General features: G+C 47.0%; 1 protein-coding gene across 2 annotated transcripts in view; it reads right to left on the reverse strand.

Annotated features, from left to right (window-relative positions):
* Positions 1–17,111, reverse strand: part of LMNB2 (lamin B2) — a 33,601-nt gene that overhangs the window by 14,001 nt on the left and 2,489 nt on the right. For both annotated transcript variants that reach the window (XM_077332339.1, XM_077332338.1), the window contains exons 2-3: positions 8,518–8,654; positions 1,301–1,457 (exon numbers count right to left, since the gene is read on the reverse strand). In XM_077332339.1, coding sequence (XP_077188454.1) covers positions 1,301–1,457; positions 8,518–8,654 — 294 coding nt within the window. The remainder of the gene's footprint in view (positions 1–1,300; positions 1,458–8,517; positions 8,655–17,111) is intronic.

The raw sequence follows: 17,111 nt of genomic DNA on the forward strand, positions 1-17,111 counted from the left end.
CCAGAAGGACAATATGCTGTATCGCTCCATCCCACTCCGGACTCTGTCCCCATCTCAGTCTTCCCAAACCGCTGCATACCGTTCCTCTGCATGTGTCTTGGCAATGTCACCAAAGCTAATCCTAGTCTCCCTGACTTTCACTTACTAGAAGGCTGCTTGCTGATAATTCCAAAATCGGGGGGGGGGGGGGGGAATATATACACAACCAAGAACAGCACAGCAAAAAGCAGCAAATGGTTCGTGTGAACTTTCGGTGTTCTGCAGAGCCTGCAAAACAGAGCTCTTCCGCCAGGCCTATGGTTGAGGCTGGGGGCAGTGAGGAAGATTGATAATCATCCTCCTCCTCCTCCTCACCATTGTTCTCCCTAATATTTGGGAAAGGGCCCTGTGGGTGGAGAGCTGCCTAGGACACATCTGGTGTGCAGACTATGCTTCCGGCCGCATGGGCCAATCTGGCCGTGCCCTGCAGCGCCCGCCTCCCAAGGCCAGCCACGAGCCCGCCTCACTGCCACACACTGCCTAATAATAATACCACCATTTCCCTCATGTGAAAAGTGCATCTGACTTGACCCAGACAAGTCCCCCTGTGCCTCAGAATGAGTCTGCCAAGCCATGGAAAGAGCTAGCCCACAAACACTTCCACGAACATGTGCTCCAGGTCTCACTTGAGCACTCTGAAGGCATAACAGGGAGAAGGAGAACTTAAGAATCCCAGCTAGGGTCAGGCGATAAGCTGGACTGAAGCTTCTGCCCTTCCCAGAAGCAGCATGGTTGAGACACAGGTGCTTAACTAGGAAAGATATCTGCCTCACCTTCATGCGATCCCAAGTACTCAACTTCCAGTACAACAGTAACAAACTGGTTGCATATTTCCTGAAAACCTCCCTAAACTCCACATTGTAAATCTAACAAGCTAGACTGCAAGAAAACACCTGTTCTGTTTTCTAAACTACCTAAATGAGACAATGCTAACACTTCTGGAACAGTGAAAGGGGCTTCTGGTGATTTTCGTTCTGCAAAAACCAGGTGCGCTGAAGCATGGCTGTACATGTTACACCTCCAACTCAGGCTCTACGCTAAAGAATATCTAGATTAAGGAACAAGGCATCACCATCACTGACTGAAGAAATGCAACTTCGTAGAATCTCATGGCAAGAGCAGAAATCGCAGCCTCCCTTCCCCACAAGCACATTCCCTGGCCTGTTATAACTGTCCTTTCCAAACCTAACCAACGCAACGTTTCACAGACTCGCACCACCTGCTTAGACCAAAACGTGTGCCAGCACTGTTGCAGTTTTACCTTAGCCAGCTGGGAACGTAAATCCGCCACCTCGGCCTCCAGGTTGCGCTTCTCCGTCAGGGTGGCTGTGAGCTCCACTTCGCTTCTATGGAAGAGGACTTCGAGCTCCTTGATGCGGCCCTGGGATGTGGACCACTCGCCATCTTTCTTTTTGTAGCTAGGGGAACCAACAAGATAGAAATCAGCGTCAAGCTTCTCTGTCTGTGGCCTGGTAACAATGACCACCGGGGTCTGGGTGGATGCAGCTTCAAGCCCCCAGTTGTCACACAAGGCGCACTGGCCCATGCGGACACTCAGGAAATAGAACTGACAGCATATTCCCATCCTCATCCAGGGAATGAATAGCTCCTCCTGCAGCAACAGATGGGGTTCTACAGCCCACGTTTCCCAGGCAAAGGCTCTGTCTACTTTCGAATCAACCAGGCCACCTTAGCACATTTTACTGTTCTTATAGACAAATACGTTTCTGCTTGTTGATTCTGTGGCGGAACCCAATAATTCATCCCGAGGGTTCTGTTATTGTGAGTGCTCTCCATCCACAGTCAGGAGACCTGCTGCAGAATGACAGGCAGTGGAAGACTGGAGGCAGCAGCCCTGGTGCTAACAGCACAGAATATTTGAGCTCCTAGTTATCCTAATAGTTATCCTAATAGGAGGAGAGTGCAAAAGTTGGCTTGAAACTCAACAACAAGAAAACGAAGATCATGGCATCCGGCCCTCTCAATTCCTGGCAAATAGATGGGGAAGAAATGGAGATAGTGGCAGATTTTATTTTCCTGGGCTCCAAGATCACTGCAGATGGGGACTGCAGCAAAGAAATTAAAAGACGCTTGCTCCTGGGGAGGAAAGCTATGGCAAATCTAGACAGCATCCTAAAAAGCAGAGATATCACCCTGCCAACAAAAGTGCGTTTAGTCAAGGCTATGGTATTCCCAGTTGCAATGTATGGCGCGAAAGTTGGACCATAAGGAAGGCTGAGAAAGAATTGAGGCTTTTGAACTCTGGCGCTGGAGAAGACTCTTGTGACTCCCTTGGATTGCAAGGCGAACAAACCGGTCAGTCCTAGAGGAGGTCATCCCTGACTGCTCCTTAGAAGGCCAGATCTTGAAGATGAAACTCAAATACTTTGGCCACCTCATGAGAAGGAAGGACTCCCTGGAGAAGAGCCTAATGCTGGGAGCGATTGAGAGCAAAAGAAGAAGGGGACAACAGAGAATGAGGTGGCTGGATGGAGTCACTGAAGCAGTCGGTGCAAACTTAAATGGAATCCGGGGAATGGTAGAGGACAGGAAGGCCTGGAGGATCATTGTCCATGGGGGTCGCGATGGGTCAGACACGACTTCGCACCTAACAACAACAAGTTATCCTAATAGCTTACTGCCTCATTCCCTGCTAGCACATCACACCTAGTGCCATAAAGCTGGGGAGGCTAGAGTGACAGAAAGAAACCTCTTCCTTTTGGACAGGAAGGATTCAAATGGGTAGCCGTGTTGGTCTGAAGTAGCACAATAAAATCAGAGTCCAGTATAAATCTTTGTTGGTCTTAAAGGTGCTACTGGATTCTGATTTTTTTGGACTGGAAGGTCATTCAAAAAAAAAAAGGGGGGGGGGCATTATAAAAACTCTGGACACAAGGAAGATGGGTCTCTTCCATTTTGGGGAGCTCCCTGGATGGGTACAAGCCAAAGCAGACTAAGCTTTCACCAAGGGATTCCATCTTATCTACAAGTCAGGCAACAACGGAGAGGAGTCCCAACCTGGAGATCTTCGAACTCCATATTATTTAGGAAGGACCCAGTGCACAGAGAGGAGACTATGCGTTTGCACCTTTTCTTTATTCCCTTAGTGAGAATTGCTTGAACTGTAAATGTGTTCTTGTTTATTCATTTATTAAATGTCCTTATCTTTTAAATTGTTCTAAGTCTGACCTCTGGAAAAAACACACCGCCTCTCAATTTAAACTTGCTCTCTCAAGTGTGGTACTGCAGAGGGGCAGCAGAGCAGCTCTTCACCCTGGGGCAAGATGGCTCTGAAGTGAGAAGCTGTGCTAGATGGGCCCCACACATGTACTCGGAATAATAATAATAATTATAATAATAATTATTATTATTATTATTTAATTTTTAGACCGCCCTTCTCCAAATAGGTCTCAGGGCGGTTTACAACATAAACAGTTAAAACACAATAAAATCTCCATAAAAACCCCAATTTATGTCAAACAAGTCACATATAACATATAAGCAGCGGTGGTCACAATTCTAATCGTATTTACCCGACTTCCTCCCCAAGTTCAGCCTGGCGGGGAGAATAATATTCAGAAGAGGATGGCGCCAATGCAATGGATTTAACAGTGATCTCGATGTTAGAAATCTCAATATTGGAGGGGATCCTCCGATAAGATTAGTGGGAGAGCTGCCCTGGCCTCAACCATATGCCTGGCGGAAGAGTTCCATCTTGCAGGCCCTGCGGAAAGCTGGTAGATCCTGCATGCTGGTAGATCCCCCAATAAGAAGCAGAGCAACTAGGGGATTCCCCGAAATGGCAACGCAAGTACAGAGCACCAAATGTATGACTCCTAAGACTCATAGGTGGAAGGAGATTGCCCAGGTTGTAAGGGTTGTAAAGGGGAATTGCCAGAAGGGGCACTTCACCAAGCGAACACTTGGGGGCAGCAGTGAGGTTCTTCTGACCTTCTGGGGGAGGAGGAATAGAGAAGGCTTGAGAGCCCACTCCTTCAGCTTTAATTTATTGAAGCATTGCATGCTGCCTTTCTGGGGACCTGCTGGAGGAAGCCCACAAGTAAAAACAGGAATACAAACAACATATGAATATTACAAATAAGCAATTAAAAGAAGCTAGGGCCATAAAAGCAGCATGAAATGAAACTCTGGACAGTTTTTGGGCTAGAGGCAGATTGTGGAAACAGCTGGCAGACAAGACGAAACGTCACCGTTCTGGGTAAAAATAATGTTTTGATCCGGTGACTGAAAGGCAGTGCAGAGGGCATTCCAAAAACAAGGTGCCACCACTGAAAAAGCTGTATCTCTAATCGAGAGGTGCCTCTGCAGATGGAGAACGAAGCACAGGCACGTGCTGGAGTTCAGGAGGAGGCGGTCCTTTCAGAAAACAGACTTCAGTACGCCCTCCGTGGGAGCAGTGGAAGGATCCGGGGGGGGGGGGGGGGAGTAAGGAATTTTGGCTCAGTAAGGCCAGGTTTTGGTTTTGGGGGCACTGGGAGGGCAGCAGTATGACTCTTCCTGCTGTGGCTCCGTTTTCCTAGCAAGACATTCCAAGGTTGGCTTGACATTGCCTGCCTCTGGGAGGTAGCAACCCTGGACCTCTTTGGTGGTCTCCCCTCCTAGTGCTGACCAGGGCCAACCCTGCTTAACTTCCTGAAGAAAACGACAGCTTCAGAAGGTGGGCTGCCTGGGATCATATTCCTGCTGAGCTCCTTTCCCCTCAGGCTCTGTCCTTCCGAGGCTCCACCCCAGATCTCCAGGAATTTCTTAACCCAGAGTTGGCAACCCTTCCCCAAGAGTCTCCAACTTTGGGAGGCTGGAAAAGCCTTCTCCTGCTTGCTCCTGGTCATGGAATTATCCATTACTTGCTTCTCTCTCTTTCTCTCTTTTTTCCCCAACTGTCTTTCTCCCCACGGAGGACCCAAAAGTGGCTTGTGCAAATGACTTTTACAAAGAACTTACACATTTTCTTCCAGAATAAAATATGGCCACGGCACAGCAACCAAAAAAGGCATGTAAGCAATACCGTATGCATCAAATTTGCAGTAAACACCAGGAAAGGAGTGTGTGTTCATGGGTGGGGGTGGGGGGGCATTAGGGATGTGGCCTGGGAGCCAAGGGGGCAGCAGCCTAATATTTGGGAACCACTGGGTTAAACCTTTCCCTGCATAAGGCAAACTGAGGCTGCAGGAGCCTAAACCTGCTAATTTATCTACTGACCTTCATTGTCCTCTGTTGGAGTGGTAACTGGTGCCAAATCCCTGACGAAGAATATGGGGTGAGGCTCAGTACCGTCATACATTTCACAGTGCTCAATCCAATCAAGGTCAACGCTGGGCCATGTAACTGAGCTGAGCGGCCCTGCTGCAGAGGAAGGACTGCCGTTCTGCAAAGCTAAAATTGTTCCAGGGGGCCCCATATCGCTGACCCTTGGTGGCTGGCTGATCTGTCCTCGTGCATAACGGCCAGCTCTCCCCTCCCTCCTCCGCATGAGCTGGGCCCCTGCTGGATAGGAATGCCGAGCCAAGGCAGAGAGTCCTCCCTGGACCTTTCCCAGCTGGCTCTTCTGTGCTCTCTATCGTTTAAGGAAACATCGCACCAGACACGGAGGACAGACTGTAGTCTGAGAGGCTAGCATTTCAGAGCACCTGGAATGGTAGCTAAAGGGCCAATACAAACTGCTGGAAGGCCGCTGACCTGAGCCTGCCATCAGCACGCTCTAGCTACCACCGACCATGTGCCCAATTTTGCTTGAGCTCAAAAGGACGAGGAAAAAGAAGTGAACACGGGTGGGCAGACAGGAGTGCAGAGCTGGCAATGGAGGGGTGGGGGTGGTGGGGAACGGCCAGGACAGAGGGAGAAAAGTGCCATTGAGGGATGCAGTGTCAATGAAAATCCTATTCAACCGAGCCCCTACATGATTCACCAGCCACATTTAACAGCATCTGAAAGTTACTCAGCTTAGGGAAAACACTACCCGAATTTGCAACAGCTTACAAAGCTAGAGTCTTAAAGGGCTGCAATCATCCAGGATCATGGGTGGAAAACTCCTCTGAAGGAAGACCCTGCTAGGGGAGAAAATCCTGGAATGCAGTCTTGAGCGATAATGCTCAAGGAATGCGAGGACATCTTACAAGCAGATTTTTTAAAAAAGCTTTTTGGAAACACGGCTCCTCTGGCATAAGCGCCACGTGGATCCAGACAGTGCAAGGCCAGAATATTTGGCATATTTCATATCAGCCTGCAAAATTAAAGCCGTGGTATGCTACCCATGTTCTGACCTGGATAGCCCAGACTAGCCTGATCTTGTCAGATCTCATAAGCTAAATAGGATAGGGTCTGGCTAGTATTTGGATGGGAGACACTCTCCCCCCCCCTCCCAAGGAAGTCCAGGGTCATTAGGTAGAGGCTAAGGGAAGCTGAAGGCAGCAGGAAAAGAGGAAGACCCAACAGGAGATGGACCGACTGAATATAGGAAGCCACGGCCCTCGGTCTGCAAAACTGGAGCAAGGCTGTTAACGACAGGATGCTTTGGGAGGACATTAATCCACAGGGTCGCCATAAATCAGAAGCAACTTGGCAGGACTTCACACAGGCAGAGGCAGGCCGTGGCAAACCACCTCTGAACACCTCTTGCTTTGAAAACCCAACAGGGTGACCATTAAGGCAGTTGTGACTTGCCAGCCAGAAGAACGGGGGGGGGGGGGGGGGGAGAAAGCTAACTATCCAGCAGGCAGTAAAAACAGAACTACTGCACCTTCAGACACAACAGCAAACCACCAAGTGCAAATGCATTAGACAGGACATTGCAATCGGCTTTTGAAGAAACAAGGTGTCACAAATTGCGCCTGCAGGCCAAGCAGGCTGTCAAGAGCCACTTATTTGGACAAGATGTTAAGAGTCAGCATGAATGCTCTTGGGAAGGGACAGGGAGGTAGGCTTGAAGCAGCCTAAATGTTTAGAGCAGGTTCTGTCAGCCAGGGTTTCTTGATGGCCCTAGAAGGGTCTCCTGAATGGGTGGGAGTTAATTTTAATATATTTTTAATATATATTTTTTTAAATGTGTTGAACATTTATTGGTGATATGACCATACATCGTCATGCCAACCCCCTAAAAGGCTTGTGGGGTTGCAAAGAAAAATCTGTTTGGTGTAGCTCCAACTAGAGTTTCTAAAGTATCTGGTTTGGAGCCCACCTTCTAAAATATGTATTATTTGAGGGCACCACTCTCGGCTTTTGTCTAATTCTACATCAAGAGTGTGAGAAACCAGATACTTTAGAAACACTAGATTTTGATCTTATAAGAGACCATCTCACACAATGTATTTACCACTGAGGAAGACCCCTGTGGGTCGAAAGGCATTTGGTCTATTTTATCTTGTGCAGTTAGTTATGTGTTTTTAATATATTATTTTAATATATTATTGGTGCACTTTGATGAATAGTTGTAATATTTTTTAATACTGTTTAGCAGCTCAACTTTTGGGTTCCAGACTTCTGTTCAGGTTGGGTTTTGGTTCCCCTTTTTGGTTTTGCATTGAAGATAAACTTGACCAATACTGAAATGCTCTCGTATTGATTTATGTGGCCTCCTTTGGAATGCTGTATAAAGTGTGGGTGCAGAGACATTGCGGAGCTGGAAAAAGTTCAGAAGGAGGCAAGCAAGCTGATGCAGAAAGAAGCTAAGGCATCCTTCCTTTAAGGAAAGGCCTTGCAATTTAAAGGAGGGGGGAGGACTAAGGCAGGGAGGGAAAGGGAGATAATGTGACTAAGAGGCTGATAAAATTATGCATTTGATACAGGAAGTGGATAGAGAGAACAAAAATCTTCCTCTTTTATAATATTAGAACTTGGGCGCACCCAATGAAGTTGCTAGGCCATAAACACAGGATAGAAAAAAAGTAATTAACACTTAGCAAGTAATTACATTGTGAAATTCCCTGCCAGTGAATGTAGGGATGGCCATGAGCATCGAATGGGCTTTAAACAGGGATTTTAGACAGGTTCACGGAAATGGTCTCTCAGTGGTGACTAGCTAAGATGATTAAAGTGAACTCAGAGACAGTAAAGCTCTGTGTCCTGTTTGTTGGCTTTCCAGCAACTGGCTCACCACTGAGTGAAACAGAATTCTGGACTAGATGGACCACTAGCCGAATGACCAGGGCACTTCTGGTGTTCTCAGGAACCAAAAGAAACAGCACTGTGCCCAGAAACTCAAAATCTGACTGCATGAACTCTTTGAAAGGAGGGAAGCTGATTCTTTGCCTCCATTCCCCCCAAAAATATTTTCCTATGATCTGGATGGATGTGAGAGGAGCTCACCCAAAGGATCTGCAGACATCCTAGAACACCCTTGTGGACTCTCAGGGTTCTCTGGACCACAGAACCCAAATCCCTTTTGTGCAGCTGGCTTACACAGGTCTTCAGCAGGCTATTGCTGCATTCTGAAACGAAACTGCACTGATCATTCCCCCTTACCTCTTATTGAGTTCGTCGAGCTCTGATCTCAGTTTTCCTATTTCGATTTGGAGCTTCGCCCTCTCTCTTGCCGTCTCATCCAGAACTCTACGGGCATCCGCCAACTCCGTCTCATAGAGGGCCTTGATCCCAGTCACCTGTGTTGGTAAAAGCAAGAATCAGCTGTCAGGACCAGCAACTTATGAGTCCCCAGCTTAAATTCTACAGAAAGGTGCTTCCTGGCATGCAAACTGGTAGGTAGTTTTTTGAGCAGCACTGGGAGGGGGCAGAATTAAGGTCCCATCGAAATGACAATTGTTTACCTGGTGAATACAGATGGTACAAAGGATATGGCAGATGACCTCAATCCTGCCTGGGGGCTCCTAATCTCTTTTGACTGGTCTTTGGGAACAGGACAGTTTTAATCATGTGCTCCTAAATGCTTCCCATGGCTGGTTTTTACCCAAAATGACAGGCTGTCCATACACCTGGTGCAGAGAGGAACAGAGGCAGTTGAGAGCTAAGCCGTAAGATCACTGCTTAGTGACCAAAGGGCCGGGCTATGATTTGAGGGACCCAAGCATGAAAGACCCCATGCTGCCACGAAAGCCAGCTGGGAGTCCTTGGTCTAGACACCCAATCCACCTCATTTTACCAGGAGGTTGTCGGCATAAAATGGAGAAGGAGGGAACATTGTTGAGCCACTTTGGATCCCCATTGGGGAGGAAAGCAAACGAAACAAATAATGTGTTAATATATAATTAATTTATCAACAATAACAACAGACGCTTTGAAGGGTTCCGTGAGTCTTCTGAATCCATTCGCAGAGATAAGCCATTTTGACTGACCCTCATCTGGAAAAAGTCACTGACAGGTGGGCAGCCATGTTAATTCCTTGTATGCCACTTTGCTGCTCTGTACAAGTCTGACCCAATATGCCATTCCAATCGTAGCTGTATTTATTACTTGGTTACTTATGCAGCTTTACTCTAATTAGCCCTTCCTGGTAACTAAACCCTCCCTCCATATATGTAAGATTTAAGGAAATGTTTCAGTGTAACTGAAGGGGCACATATCTGCACATGCTAAGTCTCTAAGTTCCTGCTGGTACCCAGAGTCGGACTCTGCTGGCATTAGGGCTGCCACTGGATCAAAAATTCTTGCCCCATCTGTTTGTAAACTCTTGTATTTGTATGGCGATTTACTCTTGTATTTGTATGGCCATTCACAGATTCTGACAACTGCCTTAATGCAAACTAAGCTATTATCTCCCCTTTTATTTTAATGCATTTGGACTTTAGCTGTCTGCTCCTGGCAATTAAACTCACCCACCCTCTCTCTCTCTACCTATGTGTAATGGTGGGGGATATTGTTTCACTGAATCTGACCAACTGAGCATGCACACGAGATCTCGCATCTTGAATAAAACTTTGCTAGTCTCAAACTTAATCCTTGAATAAACATTCTTATCAGTCTTGCTTTCTTTCTTAGCTTTTTCCTAAGGCACTTCACATATATTCTCTCAGAAAACATTGCAACACCTCCAAAGAGGATGTGATTCTCTTCCTTATCCTCACCTGGGGCTGGAGAAGAGACGCAAATTTCTCTAAGTAACACCAGTTCTCATGGGTCCCCATCTCCCACACATATCAGTTAAAATCTCTTCCAGAATTTCCAGTTGAGTCACAGGTATTTATGATAGCACACACCTGAGCGTCCATGGCAAACTAAAACTGGAAATGGGTGAAGCTTTGAGCTAGAATGTGCAACTTGTCACTAAAACACTGAAATGTTATAAGAAAAGCAGGCCAAGTACAGACCAGTCAGTGTCAGGCTAATGGGCCAAAACAGTTAAATTGAAGAACAAGCTTCGATAAACCTACCGAGAGAAGCCTGGCCTCGCAGATAGGCTCAAATCCTTCTGCATTAGTACACACTGTAACAAGGGTAATCTAGCAAACACAGCATCAGAGTTGGAAGGTACCTCCGGGGTTATCTAGGCCAACCCCCTGCAGAATGCTGGAAATTTACAACGAACCTGCCCACCCACAGTGACCCCAATTCCATGCCCAGATGATTCCCCGCCCCCCACAAAAACACCCAGAATCTCCGGCCAGTCTTGCCTGGAAAAAATTTGCTTACAAACTGCTTAAATTAACAGAATCAACATTTCTGTCAGATGACCATCTGACCTCTGCTTAAAAACTTCCAAGGAAGGAGAACCCACCAGCTTCCGAGGAAGCCTGTTCCACTGAGGAACCACTCTGTCAGGAACTTCTTCCAGATGTTTAGCAGAAAATTATTTTGAATTCATTTCACTGAATTAAATTCAACATTTTGGGGCAACAGAAAACAATTCTGCTCTATCCTCTATGTCGGGGGTCGTCAACCCCCGGCCTGCTACCAGGCCGCAAATGTCCCGGTGACAGGCCGCCACGCCTGCCCCCCCCCGCAGCGAGAAGCTCACCAGGCTGCGAGAGAAGCAGCTGCCAAAGCAGCCCCTTCACTCGCGGCCTGGCTAGCTTTTTGCTGTGGGGGGGGGGGAGAGGCAGGCACGGCCACCGGCATGCACAAACATGCATGCACGGAGCTGCCGCACATGCACATTAGCGCCCTCTGGTGGTGAAAACGCGCACGCGCAACATCTCCGCACATGCGCGTTTTCGCCACCAGGGGCGCTGCGCATGAGCAGTGCCCGGGCTGCCGGCTCTTCACCACCCCCGGAGGCGGTCCTCAACCTTAAAAAGGTTGGGAATCGCTACTCTATGTGACAGCCCCTTCAAGTACATGAGGATGATTATCATAACATCTCTTAGTCATCTTCTCTCCAGGCTAAACAAACCAAGTTCCCTCAACCATTCCTCATGTCTTGGTCTCCAAACCCCTCACCATTTTCACTGCCATCCTCTGGACACACTCCAGTTTGTCTACGTCCTTCTTCAAATTGTGGTGCCCAAAGCTGTACATTTATTTATTTATTTACTTATTATACAGTATTATATAGTATTCTAAGTGAGGTCTAACCTGAGCAAAGCAGTATGTATTATCACCTTGCGTAACACCATACAGCCCAAAATCCCATCTGCCTTTTTAGCTACCGAGTCACCCTGCTGACTTATGTTCGCTGCATGGTCCACTAAGACCCCTAGATCCCCCATCGTATAATAATGCATTTGATTTTTCCTACCTAAGTGCAGAACTTTACATTTATCACTATTGAAATTCCTATTATTTATTTTACAATCTCATACTGTACAATCCCAAACCTGCCAACTCTGATTAGGATTAGGACTACACAGGTAACATACTAATGGTTTAATATAGGTGCGTTTTTAATACTGGTAATGTATGTATGTGATTTTTTTGTGTCCATGATCCAATGGGATTCTATTTATTTATTGAATTTATTGTCCGCTGCTCTCGATAAACATCCCATGGCAGGTTACAATAACAATAAACCCCCCAGTACATACCATTATAAATCCAATAATCCATATTAAAATAATACCCCGGCAGTGAGAAAAGAAAACTATGCCCACCCCCCAAGTATCCCCCCACTCTAATTATGTAATTAATAATATTCTGCCTTTCTCAACTGGGCTCAAGGTGGATTACACAGGGCATTGTTTTTACTTGAATTTTGCTATGAGGAGTCATTCAGAGAAGCAGTTTAAAAATTATGTAAATAAAAATTTCAAAACCTTTGGATGGTGGCTCTTAGGAGAAGAGTTGGTTCTTATATGCCGCTTTTCTCTACCCGAAGGAGTCTCAAAGCATCTTACAGTCGCCTTCCCTTTCCTCTCCCCACAACAGACAACCTGTGTGGTAGGTGAGGCTGAGAGAGCCCTGATATCACTGCTTGGTCAGAACAGCTTTCTCAGAGCTATAGCAGGCCTAAGGTCACCCAGCCAGCGGCATGTGGGAGCAGGGAATCAAACCTGGCTCGCCAACTTAGAAGTCCGCACTCCTAACCACTACACCAAGCTGGCTCTCTCTTAAACTTAGCATCCCTGCATAAGAGGATTTCCTTGTGTGGCAGCAACTGGCTAAATGAGAAGCAGAAGTGGGGAAGGAGGAAGCGGGCGCTGGGTGCAATGATGGGAAGGCAGTGATGTGCTATACTGAGATGGAAGGCAACATGTAACAGTTTGTAGAAAAACACCAAATGGTTCAGGAGACTGCAAGGAGCACACTGCAAAGAACTCCGAAAAGATGGCTGTGAATTTCCCACAATGTGCAAGGAGTTAGACTAGATGACCCTAAGATATGCCTTCCAACTCTACTTGTCCCATCAGGTTTTTGAGAGGGCAGATTTGGTTTACTGGCTTTTCTTGCTGTTTCGGGTTTATTATTTTTAATAATGTTAATCTGTAGGTTGCTTTGAAAACTGTCACTGAAAATGCAGCCAAAATGCATTTAGCCAAAATGCATTAGCAAAAATGAAGTGGAATGCTCAGGAAAAATTTCTCCAAGCAAATTTGAATATGGATATTTAGAGAAGGCAGGTATTTTAAAAAATGACTTCTAATCATTCTGTTTCTGTGGCTTGGCTCAAGCCTGTTTTCCACTAACAAAAGTGGTGGTGTAATTCATATCATTTTCTCTTTCCTACTCCAGTTCCCTGAGAAGCCTCTCTTGCTGGTCCTGAGAGAGCTACTGCCCATCTCCCAGAAGCAGCACTGGTAGCTCTGATGAAGGCAGAAAGGCAGAGTATACAGTGCAAATGAATTCCACAGAGGTCACTGGGCTGCAAGGTCACTTGTTCCACTGATAGAAGTACTTTAAAAGGTCAAGGTACCCCCTGTGCAAGAACCGAGTCATGTCTGACCCTTGTGTTGACGCCCTCTAGTGTTTTCATGGCAGACTCAATACGGGGTGGTTTGCCAGTGCCTTCCCCAGTCATTACCGTTTACCCCCCAGCAAGCTGAGTACTCATTTTACCGACTTCGGAGGATGGAAGGCTGAGTCAACCTTGAGCCGGCTGCTGGAATCGAACTCCCAGCCTTATGGGTCAGAGCTTCAGATAGCATGTCACTGCCTTACCACTCTGCGCCACAAGAGGCTCTAGAAGTACCTTATGTGAGTGCAATATTTAGTCTGGACACAATCCCATATTCAGTGTAGTAGGTATAGTGTTGGCCACTCCCATCTAAGAAAGGGAAAAGCTACAGAAAAGGCCACTAAAATGATCCTGTGCTTGAAGCATCTTCCCCCTCAAAGACCGTTTATGCACTGAGAACTTCACTGCCCCAGCTCTCTTGCAGGAGCACAAATCGGTGTGGATGAGGCACACCAGGCGAAATGCTCTCCCATGTGGGTGTAGGAAGAGGTGGGGCAACCTGCCACGACTCAAACTCCAACCTGCAGCTTGGCATGAAACCTCCAGTGCGTAAACGGTCAAAGAAAGGCAGGAGGTTTCAGGTTCAATTCTCAGAATCTCCAGGGAAAAGGAGTGGGTGGTGTGTGCTGTAATGCTTCCAAGCTTTTTTTGATTTATGGCGGCCATATGAATTAATGATCTCCAGAAGATCTATTGTATATAATCCGGCTGCAGGTCTTTGCTTCCTGAAGCAATTGCAGGTGACGTGAAAGACCTCTTCCAGAGAAAGCTACTGCCTGCCTAGATATACGGGGAAGACCTGAGTTGTATGGCAGCATCATGTGCCTACAACGGTATTAATAGTGTAGAGTTAATAGAAAACATAATTTACTCACAGTGAGGGTTATGAGAAGGAAAAGGATGCTCTTCGCACAATGCATAATTAACTTACGGAATTAATTATCACAGCTTGAGGTGCGAGCTGCTTGCCTAGGCTACTATTTTTTTTTGGAGGGGAAGGAAAAGAGTAATCAAATTCCTGCAAAAGGGACTGATGAAAGAGCATTTGCCAGAAGAAGCTGGCCAGGCCGTGTGGGGAAGCAGAATGCTGAACTGGTCTGATCCCCTGTAAGGCAATGTGTGTCTTTTTAAATTACTATTTTGGCCAGTCCCTACAACTAAAAATAACCCCTGAATTGCCCAGAAGAATTAGACTCCCAGGAACTGTAAAGTAAGAGCTCTTAACGACACCTCATGAATTGTTTATTGACCGGCTTTGCTCCCTTTCTATCACTGCCACACCAACTGTGTATTTCTTTCTGTGGTGCAAAGACTACAAGGAATACCCACCCGCCCCCTCTACCTCACTTCTAGGCACAGGACCTCTTGCTTGACTGGCAACCTTCTCAAAAACACTTGGTTCAAACGGCCAAAATCCAGCTGCCTTAGGTTCCCAGAACTTCTCAGCACTAATAGGACTCCTGGGTGCCCTTTTTATATAAGACTGCAAGTTCTCCTTTCAGTGCTGCGTTCCCTTGGTGGCCTGCTTGATGGTCAGGACAACCTCCCAAGAACTCGCCATCTGGCTGGGAAACCCTCTGAGTTAGGACAACCTGCTCCATGCCTCCCCACCCCAGAGCAGAAAATCTTGTCCTAGAATCATAAAGTTGGAAGGGACCTCATGGGTCATCTAGTCCAACTCCCTGCACTATGCAGGACACTCACAACCCTATTGCTCATCCACTGTAACCTGCCAGCCCCTTGAATCCCACAGAATCAGTCTCTCCGATAATAACACACAAAATCATGCAAAGAATCATAGAATAACAGAGTTGGAAGGGACCTCCTAGGTCATCTAGTCCAACCCCCTGCACTATGCAGGACACTCACAACCCTATTGCTCATCCACTGTAACCTGCCACCCCCTTGAGCCTTCACAGAATCAGTTTCTCCGTTAGATGGCTATCCAGCCTCTGTTTAAAAATTCCCAAAGATGGAGAACCCACCACCTCCCGAGGAAGCCTGTTCCACTGAGAAACCGCTCTAACTGCCAGGAACTTCTTCCGGATGTTTAGACGGAATTTCTTTTGAATTAATTTCATCCCATTGGTTCTGGCCCGTCCCTCCGGGGCAAGAGAGGTCCTATGCCCTCCCCAATATCCAGTCTGCAGAGATAACGGTAATTTCATATTTTCAAACAAGCAACGTAGATTCCACCAGGGAGTGCCCCAGACTGGCTGGCAGAGGACCAAGCTTCATTCACGCTCCTCCCACAGCCAGCCAGAGACAAATCAGGGCTGGGCTATTCAAGCATGGATCTGAGCCCTGCTGCCTGCCATTTATAACTTATGCATCTGCAAAGATTTGCGTGACAGATAAAATGCCTTTCTCCCACTAAGCCTGTGAGTTTGGCAGCCGTCGCTCCTGATACAGACACACCCTCGGGTGCTTTGCGGCGCTCCACCCAGGCCAGAGCAATTCCAGCGACTGTTACTAGATTTTCTAGAAAGGTATTTTCAATGTCTTATCACACCAGGCCTGGGAAATGCATTTCACTGAAATGAGTGGGACTGAACCGAAGTCTGAGGGCAAAGGCTGAATTGTCAGGATGCTGCCCCCTCCAAGCACCCCCCAGTTTACAACAATGTCAGTGGAGGAGCTGCTGTGCTATATACTCCCAAGCAGGGGTAGTCAAACTGCGGCCCTCCAGATGTCCATGGACTACAATTCCCATAAGCCCCTGCCAGCAAACGCATCATGGACATCTGGAGGGCCGCAGTTTGACTACCCCTGCTCCAAAGCATGAAGTTTGAATGGGATTGCCTCATTTCCCAGGAACTGCCTGTTCCTCTGGTTCCAAACAAAAACGAGAAAAAGGAAAAGGACAGGCATGCGTAGGTCCCCAAGACCCCATCCTGATCCTGAGTCACTGGGTCTTAAAACGCAGGGCTGAGTGAGAGGCACTACCAAAAAGGCAATTCTTCTAACACCATGGAGTATTTCAAAATGAAACTGAAGTTGAGGACAGCGGGTGCAATGCCCACACAGTCTGGGAAACTCAGCAATTTTACAATATTTTTTTTGGGGGGGTGGGGGGGGTGTCCCAAATGCTGATGTGTCCTTCTTTCTTCCCCATTGAGTCATCAGCTTCTTCTAAAGCCCTCCACAGATCCTGGCACATGAGTCAGGCCAACCCCAGAGAGCCTTTTTGAGAAGTGGCTACAAGGGAGAAACGCAACTTGTATTCACTGAAGGGTAAATTCAAATGAATAGCCGTGTTGGTCTGAAGTATAGCACAATAAAATCAGAGTCCAGTAGCACCTTTAAGACCAACAAAGATTTATTCAAATAAATAAGGCCTTTCAGTAGGCAGGCCCAATGGAAGAGGGGCATGACCAGCCACGCTTTTGCCTTATTTGTACATACACACCCTTCAGCAGAAAAAGTCCCACTTTGCCATGTGCGAGAGATTATTACTACAGCTCTATGACAGGATCCCAGATCTAGCCTACTCTGCCTGGCAGTTGTCCCAGGTGGGGTGGAGAGGCGCAGAAAGAGTGCCAGTAAGCACATTCGGGAATATGAGCACCTTACATAATGTGCTTTTGTTTGTGTAGGCAGCGAGGTAGAGATGTTGGTTTTATTTCCAGAAAGGTGCCCCACCCTAATCTCCTTGTCTTCAGAGAGGTGGAGGGGCTTTTTTGTCCCAGCTGCAAATGCTCACTAAAATGTGCAGGACTGTTTACTCACAGAACCAACTATGAGTTATGACCCACCAAGTTTAATTCTGCATAGA

The sequence above is a fragment of the Paroedura picta genome, chromosome 4 (genome assembly GCF_049243985.1).
Source record: "Paroedura picta isolate Pp20150507F chromosome 4, Ppicta_v3.0, whole genome shotgun sequence".
Lineage (NCBI taxonomy): Eukaryota > Metazoa > Chordata > Lepidosauria > Squamata > Gekkonidae > Paroedura > Paroedura picta.